The sequence below is a fragment of the Perognathus longimembris genome, chromosome 11 (genome assembly GCF_023159225.1).
Source record: "Perognathus longimembris pacificus isolate PPM17 chromosome 11, ASM2315922v1, whole genome shotgun sequence".
In the NCBI taxonomy this organism is placed as follows: domain Eukaryota; kingdom Metazoa; phylum Chordata; class Mammalia; order Rodentia; family Heteromyidae; genus Perognathus; species Perognathus longimembris.
Window position 1 is genome coordinate 17,147,481 of NC_063171.1, and position 14,085 is coordinate 17,161,565.

General features: G+C 36.1%; 1 protein-coding gene across 6 annotated transcripts in view; it reads right to left on the reverse strand.

Annotated features, from left to right (window-relative positions):
- The window catches only part of Hmcn1 (hemicentin 1), a 429,493-nt gene that overhangs the window by 239,175 nt on the left and 176,233 nt on the right, over window positions 1–14,085 (reverse strand). For all 6 annotated transcript variants that reach the window (XR_007212651.1, XM_048358109.1, XM_048358110.1 and 3 more), the window contains exons 7-10: window positions 7,210–7,330; window positions 5,942–6,205; window positions 4,697–4,841; window positions 1,132–1,253 (exon numbers count right to left, since the gene is read on the reverse strand). Coding sequence is in view for 5 of the 6 variants with exons in the window: in XM_048358109.1 (XP_048214066.1) it covers window positions 1,132–1,253; window positions 4,697–4,841; window positions 5,942–6,205; window positions 7,210–7,330 (652 nt within the window). In the remaining variant the exon portion in view is untranslated. The remainder of the gene's footprint in view (window positions 1–1,131; window positions 1,254–4,696; window positions 4,842–5,941; window positions 6,206–7,209; window positions 7,331–14,085) is intronic.

The following is a 14,085-nucleotide window of genomic DNA, read 5'->3' on the forward strand; positions in this document are numbered from 1 at the left end:
CATGGGGGGAAAGGGAAACGGGGAGAGGGGAGGGGGGGAATGAGGGAGGAGGTAACAAACAGTACAAGAAATGTATCCAATGTCTAACGTATGAAACTGTAACCGCTCTGTATATCAGTTTGACAATAAAAAAGAAAAAACATATCCAACATCAATAAAGCGGGTAGAAAATACTATAGACAAAATAAAAATTTGCAATGAAATTAAAGGTATATGATAAGTAAGGAGCTTAATCCTGATCATTGGCTATTATAAGATGGTCTTTTTGTCGGAAGAATTCTGGGAGGTTAGATGGAAAAGAATTTCACTATAAAATACTTACCTTGCAAACTACTATAATCCTGCCTCCCATCCATTCACATGAAGCCTACTATCTGGATGTTAAATAATTAGCATTACTGCTCCTCTCTTCAGTACTAACCCTAAGTCATACTGTAGTGTTTATACTAAGTAGTAATGTAGAAGTGGCATTGCAATGGCCCCTTCAGGCTCTCTTCTTAGAATATTCGCTTCAATTATTATCTTCAATACAAAAATCAAAGTCGATTTATAAGAGCTCTCAGTTCATTATGAACATGAGAAAAAGGAAAAGTTTGGTCATACTATTTTCAGAACAGATCCTTTCCTCAGACTATTTCTGAATAGGAAATGCCAAATGGTTATTTCAAAATACATTCATTAATCCTCTGCAATAATGATAATGATGATAATCTAATAGCAACAGCTGTCTTACATAAAGTATATCTATGGTCCAGGGTGTCTTCTAGGTGATACACATATGTATGTATGTGAATATATGTGTGTACATATATATGTATATACAAATATACATTTATATGTATATATATATATACATACATACACACAGATATACAGTGAGACTGCTTTTGTTATTATCCTTATTTTACAGTTAGAGAACCAAGGTATTGAGTCCTTAAATAATAATGAAAGGAAGTTCACACCACTAAAATACAGTGAAGCCAAGATTTGAGTTCACAATTCACTGGGGAAGACAGACAATTATAAAAACAACCATAAAGACAATTGCATAAATGCAAACTGAGTATCAGCATCTCACTACCATGGGTAAATCAATACTCAGATGTCTGTGAAGAATTTGGTGACAATTACCTGATACATCAAAAAATGTCTGTGCCCGCCCAGTCCCCGCAGCACTGACAGCAATGCACTCATAGGAGCCTTCATCAGACAGAGTCACCTTTTCAATATCCCAGTTCACACTTGCAGATTCTCTGGGGGGAAGAAAACAGTGATAGTAGGTGTAACAGTGAGTTCAAGTTGAAAGCGTATCTCATTATTTCTTCTTGATTGATTCATTTAAAAGAACAATGTAAAGAAAAAAGCTGATAAACCTGCAGATATATATATACATATATACACATATACATATATATATACTGTTATATACTTTTCACAATTTTTACATTTTAACTATACTGGGACTGGTAGGATTTTCTACTCTAAGGAAAAGACACAACAAAAAGAAGAGAAGATGAAGACTGGATTTCTACAGGAAAACAGTACAAAATGGAAACTCACAGAGCTGAAAAAGAAATACTAGTTTAATATCTTTCTATCATTTCTAGTTCTTGCTCAGGATAATAGAGTAGCCAATAAAATCATATAATTTACAAATGTGAATATACTAAATCAACTATTTGATTTAAGAAGGTTATGTCTGTTTAACCTTATTACATCTAGGTTCTACTTTGAGCTTATATGGAACCCATCGGGTTAATTTATATGAATGGTAGAAAAAGAAAAGAAATGATCCATTGTATAGTCAGCCTCAGTCTGTCATCTAAGTTGTAAACCATTTGTTCTATTTTATATTCATTCATTTAAGAGACATTTATTCTTTGTCCTCAGACAATATTCAAGTTATTTGTTTTTGTGACACTGGGGTTGGAACTCAGGGCCTCAGGCTTGCTCAACTGGTGCTCTACCGTTCAAGCTATACACCTAGATTTTCACATTTTTTAAAATTTTATTAAAATATCTTAGGAGTAGATATTTAATGTTCGTTTGAAGAGGAAAAGAAGGATGGGTAGGGGAGGAATTGATAAGGATGCGGAAAGGGATAAAAGGGATAAAAAAATTCATGCTCATGGAAACTTTAGAACATAAAGTAAAATTGCCTCTTATCAGTACCAGGGTTGGAACTCTCACTGTGGGACTCTCACTGTGGCTTGGCTTGCTTGCTTAGCTGATATTCTACCATTTGTGCCATGCCCACAGCCCTGGTTTCTGCTGGCTATTTTAGAGGAGTCTCCTCAAGTGTTATAGTCAGGTTGTCTTTGAACTGCAGTCCTCCAAATCTCAGGCTCTAAAGTCACCAGGATTAGAGGCATGGAGCCACCAGGAGACATTCTGGTAGTCCCAAATCTCTCATTTTAGAAAAGGGAACATTGAATAACAAGTCATTTGGTACATAACCAGTTTGCTGACTGCTCAAAGAATAGTCCCTTTCCATTAAATTTGGTGCCCTCTCCTTTAAGAAATACTGCCTAAAAAAAGTCCTCTCATGCAGCTTTCTCAGTTGACATTAGGCATGCGACCACAATAAGCGATGTGTTTAAGAAATAGACTCTGAAACAGGGGGGAAAATGCCCATTAGAAATGCTAATGCAAACTAGTGTTCATTTACGTCCCCTAAGACCAAAGGAACTGACAAAGCAGGGATGCAGTCACATGCTTTATGTTATCAGGAAATCTAAGTCAGAGACATGTGAGTGAGTTTGGATTACAGCATCAGTCTATCATCACTTATGCCTAATTTTGTGGCCAAACTCTCCTATCCAAAGCCTTATTAGTTCATGTCAGCAAGGCATGTCATGGCTCTGGACCACAAAACTGGAAAAATTAATTAGAAAAAAGAAAAACACAACAATTCTTGTGGCTTACCTCCCAGGAATTGTGTGGAATTAATGAATTAATGTATATAAATAATCTCAAATGTCTTTGAAAACCCTTACTGTGTAAACAGGAAGCAGAATTACTTTATTTCATCAGCCAGTTATTTAGCTTCATCATTTGATATCCCAGTCTGTAAGTTATGCAGCCGGTTATAAAATATGCAGCTGAGTAAATCGTCAAGATAGACGATGTACAGAACTGGAGATAAGACAGTTCAGAGTTGAAAGAATGGAAAAGGTTCTAGTCATTAAGAACAGCCACACCGCTGTGGACAGCTGGGGATATAGCCTAGTGGCAAGAGTGCCTGCCTCGGATATACGAGGCCCTAGGTTCAATTCCCCAGCACCACATATACAGAAAACGGCCAGAAGCCGCGCTGTGGCTCAAGTGGCAGAGTGCTAGCCTTGAGTGGGAAGAAGCCAGGGACAGTGCTCAGGCCCTGAGTCCAAGGCCCAGGACTGGCCAAAAAAAAAAAAAAAAAAAAAAAGAACAGCCACACCATAAGTTTTGCTTAAAATGACCCCATAAAAGGATTATATAAACTCACTGTACAATATTTAATGTCTTATGTTAATGCTGAATCAACAGTGTAAAAGGTTGGTAAAATAATTCCTAGCAATTTATTCAGGATATCCTCTGTTTCATAGGAGGTTCAAAGGCAGTACTTTCAAGAAATCACTTTCTTCCACTTTTGAAGGTCTACTTAATCTTTACATTACATGACTTCTGTTTGTCTTAAAATATGGAGAGTACCAACATTTCCAGATGTTTCCACTTCATTCCTGTTGATGGTTCAATGCAGCAGACACACAGAATTCTAGACCAACTCCATTCCCCCTCAGCTTCTCTCCTCTCCTGACTCACTGGGCTGGCTGCAGACATACTGGCCTCATCCTATCTTCCTTCTTCACATGCCCAGTCCGGGTGCCTTTCCCACATTTGTACTTGCTCTTCCCAGTATGTGAACTCTCTTCCCTGAATATGTGATTAATCATCTTGCTCTCTATCTTCATGTCTTAACTCAAGTGTCCCTCACTCTTGTTCTCTTCATTTTACCATCCATGGCAACCTTTAGATTCACTGAACACTTAAATCAGAATCAGACACATTTTGACTCCAAAGCTAAAGTTTTAAGGCTTCTCTGTTGCAATGTCCATTTCCAAAGTCTTCTTCTAAGCACTGTATTAAGAATTATATCTTGTCATCAAATGGGATATTTAGTTATGTAAAATCCAGACTCTACAAACCCCACGTAAAGACTTGGCCCTAGTGGTTCATACCCATAATCTTAGCTATTCAGGAGGCTGAAATGTGAAAATGATGGTTCGAAGTGGGCCCAGATAGAAACGTTTGTAAGATTCTTACCTCCAATTAACCAGCAAAAAGCTAAAAGTGGAGCTGTGACCCAAGTGCTAACTTTGAGTGAAAATGCTAAGGTACAAAACCAAGGCCTAAATGCAAGCCCTGGTTCTGGCAATAAATAAATCCATGCATAAAACGACCCAAATAAGCCCTTAAATGTCCTTTTGCATCGATTACATCATTGTATTGTGTTTAGTACCTGTTTTTCCTCCCCCTCCATTACAATGAGTCCTATCAAGGCACAGACCTGTATCTGTTTGGTTGAGTGTAATATTCCAAGACCAGAAAGCAAATAAGTGCCAATTTCCCGGGAAGCAGTGCATTGAAATAAGCATCTATTTCTCTATGTATGTTTAATGGTATAAATAATAAAAATAAAGCAGAAACATTTACTCACTTGAAATACTGGTCTACTCCAAGTGTCATGCCCTCCTTGACAAAGCTCAAGGTAAAGGGTAGAAGGCTTTCAACAGAACAGAGAATTCTTCCTGACTGCAGGTAATATCCTGGAGTTTTCTTGGGCATTGTTACTGTGGGGGCAGCTAGAAAATATAATACAGACAAGAAAGTCATGGTAGTATTGAATACTTCCAGTGAATCCATTCACAAAGCTTCACATTTAAGTTATTCTAGTAATCCTCTATACCTCAATTAGTCCAAACAACTAAAAATCACACAATTTATTCAAAGCTGAGTTAAATTCTTTATATCTTCATCAGCCCCTTATTATGATATTCACAGAATCTAAACTTGATTTTTATTCTACTAATATAGAAAAAATTATCCAATAAGTTACAATACATTGTCAAGTACAGAAAATATTTTTATTTCAAATATGTGAAAATATAAAAAGAGCCCATCCATGTACCTTAGAATCAAATACATAGGATAAGGACTCCCATAATAAATAGGAAATATATGTTTAGTAATATAACAGATGTTATACCATTCAATTTAAATTTGGGGAAACTTTAAAATTGGGTCTGTTCTTATCATACTAGTTATGGCTTCACTAATGAGTGTCACAGATATTAATCATAAGATTGAGGTTATACACTAAATATAAATGATAAGTTGTCTCCCCCACTCAGTCAGACAAGTTTACAAATAAGGCTACTATATTGTTGTAGGCCATGCTTGAAACTGAAGTTGTAAGGTATATTCAGTTTGGTTAGCTTTTACAAGTGGTTCAAATAGAGGTAAAATGAGATTTACTTGACACTCCCAAATAATGCCTCACCTGTGATCTCATCTGTGAAGATACACAACTAGTTTAGTAACTATCTAATCAAATAAGGGCAGTATGGTCACCAGGTGTTCACAATCCACTGCTATTCAAGGAAAAGGTTGCTAACAATTACATATAAATACCTAATTCATTTAAGTTGCATAATCAGCCTTTTTAAAGAAAGAGAGGTTACCAGAATTTTCCAGTTCATGTTTTTACACCATTTCATCAAAATTCTCAAATCCACAACTAATAGGGATTAGCAATAACTGTTAGGAAAACCAAGTTACCTAAATATAATAAAAGATATCACATTTTATTTCACAGTCCTTTCTATTCCTATGGGATCGATAACATCACCCCCCGAACCCCCAGCCTATCAGTATTTCAGTGTTTGACGAAATGATGTCTCACCTGGGACAATACTAGAAAAGGAAACACTTGACACTCTCTGGAAGAGATAATCATCCTTGTCATAGCCTGTTACTTTGAGAAAGAAAGCTTCCTTTGGTGGTATAAAGTCAGAAATATTCCATATGCCATAAGGTTTTCGATCCGGATAATATTTCACAGGAATACTCTTAAGTGAACCCCCTGAGATACTCAGCAGCTCAAGGCGATCTACTCTAGCTGGACTGGAAATCCCAGATGTATTCAGCAGCACATAGGTAGGTATTCCTACAAGAGAAAGACTTCAGTATTGCCTACAAGTAACACACAGTTGTAGCTATCTATTAAATGTTTACATTATGATAACATGCAAGTATTATAAAGATGAACACTAAATAATGCCCTACCAGCTATGGTCCAGATATAGAATCTTTCTACATATAAAATCAGCCTATTCAGGACCTCAGAGATGTAGGAAGTTCTACTTTTTTTTTTTCTTTTGCCAGTCCTGGGCTTGGACTCTGGGCCTGAGCACTGTCTCTGACTTCTTTTTGCTCAAGGCTAGCACTCTGCCACTTGAGCCACAGTACCACTTCTGGCTGTTTTCTATATATGTGGTGCTGAGGAATTGAACCCAGGGCTTCATGTATGCGAGGCAAGCACTCTTGCCACTAGGCCAAATTCCCAGCCCCTACGTAATTATTTTTGTACTATTTATACATATAAATATATTTATATATACATATATTTAATATAAACATATAAACATAATACATATAAACATATAAACATAATAAAACATATAAACATATAAACATAATATAAACATATAAAATGATCTAAGTGCCTATGGTTTTTCAGATTACATATATTGTTTATATATACTATATAGTATGAATATATATTGTTTTTTCAGATTATATATACACACATACATACATCTCTCATCTTGACAATCATGTGACATGTAGAATTTTTGTAAGAAAAAAGTTTGAAAATCAAAGTTAGTAGTTCTCTATAATTTAGTTAAGTATAAGAATCTATTTGGAATGTTCATATTCTTTGACCCTAATTCAGGAGACTGGAATGAACTCAGGAACCTCATCTTTTAACAAGCTCCTTGAGTAATTCTGATAGCACTTGTTTGGGAATTAGACTTAGAAAAACAAGAATTAGGGCAAAGTATTAATAATTCTGTGTTTTTCAATTGTTTTTATTGAATATCATCAAATTACAAATTCATATACTGAGCAATGTTTTTGGTTTATTTAAGGAGTATGCAAATAACAAACCTTGCACTGGTCTGCTGACTGTCTTCTTGAAGTCCAGCGTGGGTTTTCCAGAAAAGCCAGCACGAAAATCAATAGTACTGAGGCCAGTGATACGAACAGAGTGCCTTCCACTGCTGGAGGTCTGGAAAGAGTCAAAGAAATGACAATCCCGGGAATCAGAAGTTGATCCCAAATACTAATCACAAGAAACACTTGCAATACAGAAGGCTACCAAGTGTCAGTACAGCTGATGTCTATTAAATGAGTCTCTGACCTGGGTAATCCAAATGTATGGTTCTGTATCTGAAAGTGCAAATTACTGCTCTATAATTCAATACAATTCAGTCATATATAGCATGGCCAATAGGAAAAGTTGTAAGTATTCATTCACCAATTGGTGAACTTGATGTAAATCTGGAAAAGCTTCATGGACCTCAGCTTTGTTCTCTAAACTTGTCCTGTAATTCAATTCTGGATAAATCTTTCTCTTCTCCTTACCTTTGGAACATCATAAACAAGTATAAGAACTGACCATTCTCTAAATTTCAGCCAACAAGCATCCTCAGCTTAGCAATATTCCAGCAAAGGGTACTTGCTGCTGAGGTATGAAGCTCATCACTATTGCTAACCAATGGAGCAAGAAGTTTGTCAATGCAATGCAACAAATACTATGATAGAGATATACAAAGTAAGTATATACTAGCCTGATCTACTGAGTCCTCCTAGGTGGGATCCACTAAGTCCTCCTATGGCTGGACTAAACATTGAATAATAAACTCAGTAATAATGTGACTAATGTATGTAAATAAAAAATAATTTGGATGAAGGCCATAGAACTAAATGATGATATTAATATGTACCTTATCTATTTTCATAGTATTTTAATTAATTGGCTTGTTCAATCCTTCTAAGAAAGGATTGTCTCCTAAGGAAGATATCATCAGTGTACTCAGTGTAACAATAAGGAGAAAATAATTAAATAACTTACTCAGGTACATAAAGTTTGCTAAGTGCAGAGATGGGGGTTTAATCCAAAGTCCAACATCCAGACTCTTCAGTAGAATACTATATTGTCTACTAAGTTAAATTAAAATAAGTCTTTATCTCAGTTTCTGTCTAAGAAGGATCTGAGGATAACCTTTGCCTATACCTACACCAACTCATTAGGTTATGTTTTATATAGCCTCTTGGGATTCAGCCAGATTTATTGAATCCAAATCTCTGATCATCTGCATTCTAAATATCACCTAAGACTCAGCAATAAAAGTTTAGCACTGTTTCATTACATTGATCACTAAAGATTTGCCTCAAAATAAAATGACTGCCTAATACCAGTACTTAAGTAGAGTGAGGGACTGGTAATATGGCTTATCGGTAGAGTGCTCACTTTGCATGCATGAAGCCCTGGGTTTGATTCCTCAGCACCACATAAACAGAAAAAGCTGAAGTGGTGCTGTGGCTCAAATGGTAGAGTGCTAGCTTTGAGCAAAAAGGAAGCCAGGGACAGTGCGCAGGCCCTGAGTCCAAACCTCAGGACTGGCAAAATAAAAACAAAACTTAAGTAGAGTGAGAGATCAGAATGGAGAAAAGAATTCATGTGGTAACACCAGGATAGGAAGTGAATCACAAAAGCTCAACCCTGAGAAGACATAAATATAGGTATCAGAGCCAAGAGAAGATGCTATAGAAACATACGTAAGTCTGATAAGCAGCCACATAAAGCCACCACATAGGTAAGGAAGGGACACCACCACAGTTCTGGATATGAAAATGTCAGAAAGGCAAAGAAAATTCAGCGGCTATTACTAATTTATTTTAGCTATGTGGTATGTTTCTTTATATACAATAGTATTACTAAGGCCAATCACTGTCCGAATGTTTTTCTATGTGGACTTTCAACCCACAGATTATATTAAAATTAGAATGTGACCCCAAAGAGAAGCATCCATGTACTATAGAATGCCTGCCAGTGTCACTGCTTCATGAGGCTGGCCTCACTTCATTGTTTTCATAGCTAGGTGGGAAATCCAGGTGTACCACACCTGGTTAGACAGTAACAGGAAGTTTTACAGAGACTAAACAGGGTTTGACAGGGTTTACATATGCTAGAAACGCTGAAAGTTGTGTTTCAAATAATAATTTTCCTTATGTAAACTTTAAAAACTATTAAGTTGTATTACTGCCCTGAGTGATGAGAAGCATATCTCATAAGTTACAGAAAGGTCTGGGGCTGGAATCCACAGGCTACAGTGTGAGCAGAAGAGAGGCAAAGCCAGGCTCTGGCAAAGACCACTTTATGCTGATATACACTGGCATTCTGAGGTTGTAACTAGATATCCTTGACCTAAAACATAGTAAAAGAAGTTAAAGAAGCAGAGTACATCAGGGTCAATGTTTCTGAACTGAAATGAGATTGCTGGGAATGTCAGAGAAGAAAAGGCAGAAGTTACTAAAGAGCAAGGACCATGGAGAGCACCAGGGCGATCCTGAGTTGTTCTGAGATACAAGCTCAACTCTTCCCGGAGACCTCCACTCATGATCAATTGGCTTAGCTACATTCATAATTCTTTCAGTGTCGTACTGCGGCATATTCACCAACGTTTATGACTTTCCTTACATTCCTCTAAGACCAGATTCATCAAGAATTCACTGAATCTTCATCAAATTCATTTTATTTCATGTAATCCTGTTATAGCCCAAGATGATTTTAAAGCACTATGACAAAAATAACAGCTCTAATAAATTATCACTCAACCTACATTTACACAGTAAGGGAAAAGGCATTTTTTCTGAATTCAGTAGTAGATAATTCTAGGCATAGTATTTTATAATATACTCTCTGGGTTCACTAGGACCCTATGTGGTTGCCATTCTACACTTGCAATTATCCTTTCAGTTAGGAGGAATCAGGTCAGGAGAAATCAGTTATCAGGAATCAGGTATGTTGGGAAAGTTCTGGAAAAAAAAAAACAGGCCATAGTTTTGGGTATTTTGTCATTTTCCTGGTGTAAATATTCCCCTTGTGGCTTATTTCTGTTCCCAATCCGATGCCATTAAACATAGCTGGGAGGAGAAATGTGTACCTGATGCTCCAGAAGCTATTACAGGCACAGAATCAGGCCATGATCACTTCTCTTGTCAATGGAAGATAAAGTAAGGTGTGTCATTTCTAGGATGAAATGGGAATAATACAGATTCCCTTCTTTTCTTTATTTAATGGAAATTCTTCCATCATTTCCCTCCTTAGGTAACTGAAAATGGGGAATGTTCAAAATGATAGTGGGGTTCCATCAGCTAGGGTTCCTGACTACAGAAAGCAGAACACCATAGATAATTAGCTAACTTGTTTGTGTTAAAACATGAGAAGTCCCCGGCACTAAATAGAAAACCTACCATACTCATAAACTGAACTAGGTTTGACCAATAGAGCACTTTCTCATTATTTCCTCTTAAAGAGTTACAATACTGTCTACCCCTAAACATAATTCTTTAAAATATGTACACATACTCAAGTACATACATGTTTATATACACTCAACTCTATCTGTACCTAAGTACACAGATATCCTTTTTAACAGCCTGATATTCATGGGTAAAAATAACTGGGAATTTTCCCAGGAAAAACATAAGTCATTACATAGACCCAAGACATTGAATTAATGTCATACCAGAGCATGTCACAGATATTCAAGAGTTACCAGGTGAGAGTAATGAAAGGATATCACCATAACTTCCTGTGTGGTTCTTTACAGACTTGAAATTGATTTAATTATGACTCCTTAGCAAGAATATGCCAACTAATTTTTCTAAAATGTTATCCTGGACAAATACAGTGTAAATATATTGGTACAGTATTATAACCAGCATAACTATTTAAAACTATAAGTTTCTACTAGAGTCAGAATGTCAATATAATCACATGGTTGGTAAAATTCCTTCTCTACTTGGGAAATTAGCTAAGGGCTGTCATCCAAATTTACTTAATGAAACCTGCACTGTGAGATGTGTTAAATTACATAATCACACTGATAATCTGAGGCTAATAGAAACATTTTGTATTACCTGAAATCACTATTCAATATCATCTCAGAGAGTTTCTGTTAAAGAGCAGAAGACAAAACTTGGCCCGGAGAATTGGGGTGATTATATTCTAATACTCTCTATATAAATACAGCTGCCTGGATGGAAAATTCATATTGCTTCTCTGAAATAAGATCCAGGATTTGTAGCTTCCTTACAAATGGAAATTCAGGGGAATAAAATAACCTCTTCTGTTTTTAATAAAGGCAATGTTCTTTTTTCAGCATATTTTACCTACATTAGAGGTATCCTAAAACATCTGAGTCAGCTACACAGTTATATAAATGAGTTGACTCATGACTCGGTTTGGTGATGCTAACACGTCACAGTAAAATCCTTGCTGGACAAACAATGAAAGAAAAGGAATAGACACTAATATTATTTAAAATCACAGGCACAGTAAAATGCCCAGTGCCAGCACACCAACTGTAGACTAACTAGACCAAGTCTTGTGCTTGTTTTCCTATGCTTCACCAGAATAAACACATTTTTTAACTCATCACCATTTATAATTTCTTGAGTACTGTGGCAACTACTAGTAACACAAATCTAGTCCATGATAACCTAGAGAGAGAAAAAAATTCTACAGCAATAAAGCCAATGTAAGAAAGAAAATAATACAAATGAGAAGTACAAAAAAAAAAATGACTGAAAGCCAGAGGAGGAAAGAAGAGCATGTTAGAGCAGGAAAATACCTGGCAAGACATGATGCGAAGAGCTGGCATTTGAACTGAATCTTGGAAGGTATTTATAAGTTAGCCTGAAAGAAAGGGAATTTTAGGGAGAAGAAATACACTGAAAAGGAAGTATGCGGCAGGAAAAGGTGGTTCACAATTGTATTTGACTACAGTATAAAACCAAATGATGGAATAGTTCCAGAAAGATTGAGGCTCAATTGACTGATTTTTCAGTATCTTGTAAAGGTCAAATAATAGATTATTCTCCATACATGGGATAAATACTGTTATTTGAGAAATTCAAAAGGCCATTAGTAGTTCTTGTGATAGACACTTTCCAGATAGCTGAATGCATAGGAGATCACACAGAGGATAGATACACTATCTAATCTCAGACATTTCTTTCTTGAGATAGTGCGTGTCTGAGATGCTTACAATTAATGAACCATCCAAAAGGGAGATTCAATGTCAACAGAAATACTTATGGCAATAGATTCATCTCTATTTTCTTTGCTTTATTCTGACATGTTCTTTTGGTATTTCACATTGGTGCTAAGTTTATTATTTGTAAGTTATGCTGCAATTGCTTAGACATAATACAGGAAGTATAAAACAGAAGTGGAGGTGCTTTGTGGGAACTAGATATAAATCTCAGATAATAAAATAGATAACATGTCTCTTTATTGTTCCCTTAATTACAGAGATTGAATTTGGAGATTTATCTAAACAGAATTTTCACTGTCTCAGAATTTTCATCTTTTCAGCACTCTCCTCCTTCTCACACTCATCCTGGGTATTTCTCTGTTCTAAATATCAATTAAACCTGCTTAATGCCTGTTAAGTAAGTGGCAAGGAACACAGCCCAAAATAGACATTCAGCAGATATTTATTGAAAGAAACATTAAGCATGACATAAAGTAACTGTCATGATATATCCCTTCTCCAGGCAAGAGATTTGCTAGAGGAAACACCACTGGTCACCAACCAAATCACCTGGAAACACATTCTCACGCTTTACAATAAAGTACCAATCCTGTGGAGGAATAGAATGCTATCACATGTAAGTGCTTCAAAGCCATTAACAGATAATGTCATGATTCCAGAAGCAGCAAGAGATTACCTCACAGTGGACCTCTAGTTCAGGCTACTGCTGACTTAATTTGTGTTCAAATTAAAACGTTTTGATATAAAGAGATTCAATACTTAATAGTGTTTCTTTCTACTGGAAAGGCAGACACTAAGCACTGATCATCTTTCAGGCAAGTAGGTTAAAATACTTGTAACACTAAATTGACATATTGATTTAAAATATCACAGCAGCAAAATACTTCCTCACTCCCAGTTCAGTGTACCTAATATATGTTGAGCACAATACAGAAACACTGAGCACCCAGTAAATGCTGAGCACCACTGTATGTCACAAACTACATATAAAAATGGGTAGATAGGGCCTTTCTGATCTACACATTAAAAAATTATCAGAACCGCTTTCACATGGCTATGATCTTACCCAGTATTATCCACTCAGGGATATTTATACTATAGTTTTGGCTTTTTCCCTATGGAGTTTAAAGTTCTGAATTTTTTTTTAAAAAGTGATATTCTAGAACTTGAATGGAGTTTTTTTTTAATTACCTTCATTTTCTCACTTTTCAAATAGGAACGCTAATAGAGGTATTCTTTCAGGTGAATGGACTGGCATGTAAAAATGCACCCTCGAACTTCTTTAATATATAGTCTCTATAGATGTGCACAGCTGTTCTATCATATGAAAGATTCTGGATTACTTGGGAGATGAAAGGATGCTGATAAGAAGAGGGAAATGACATGGGGGTGGGGAGCCAAAAATGATTATGCCTTTAAATCTGTTCTCACAGTGCACAGGAGTTTACTCCTTCAAGGGGTGAAAGGGCATTAAATTATTAATTTATTCCTTCAAGGGCTGAAGGGTATTAATTCCTCAGTAGAACACCTTTTACATGATCTATAAAAAAGTCTCTTAGATGTATTATGGAGATTCTGGAACTGGAAGTAAAACCAAGCCTACTGTAAAGTCTGAGAAATATGAACAAGTCGCTCTATTTACCCATCTACTGGTCCCCACACAATCTGTAGCAAAATGAGATATTTCAAATTTCAG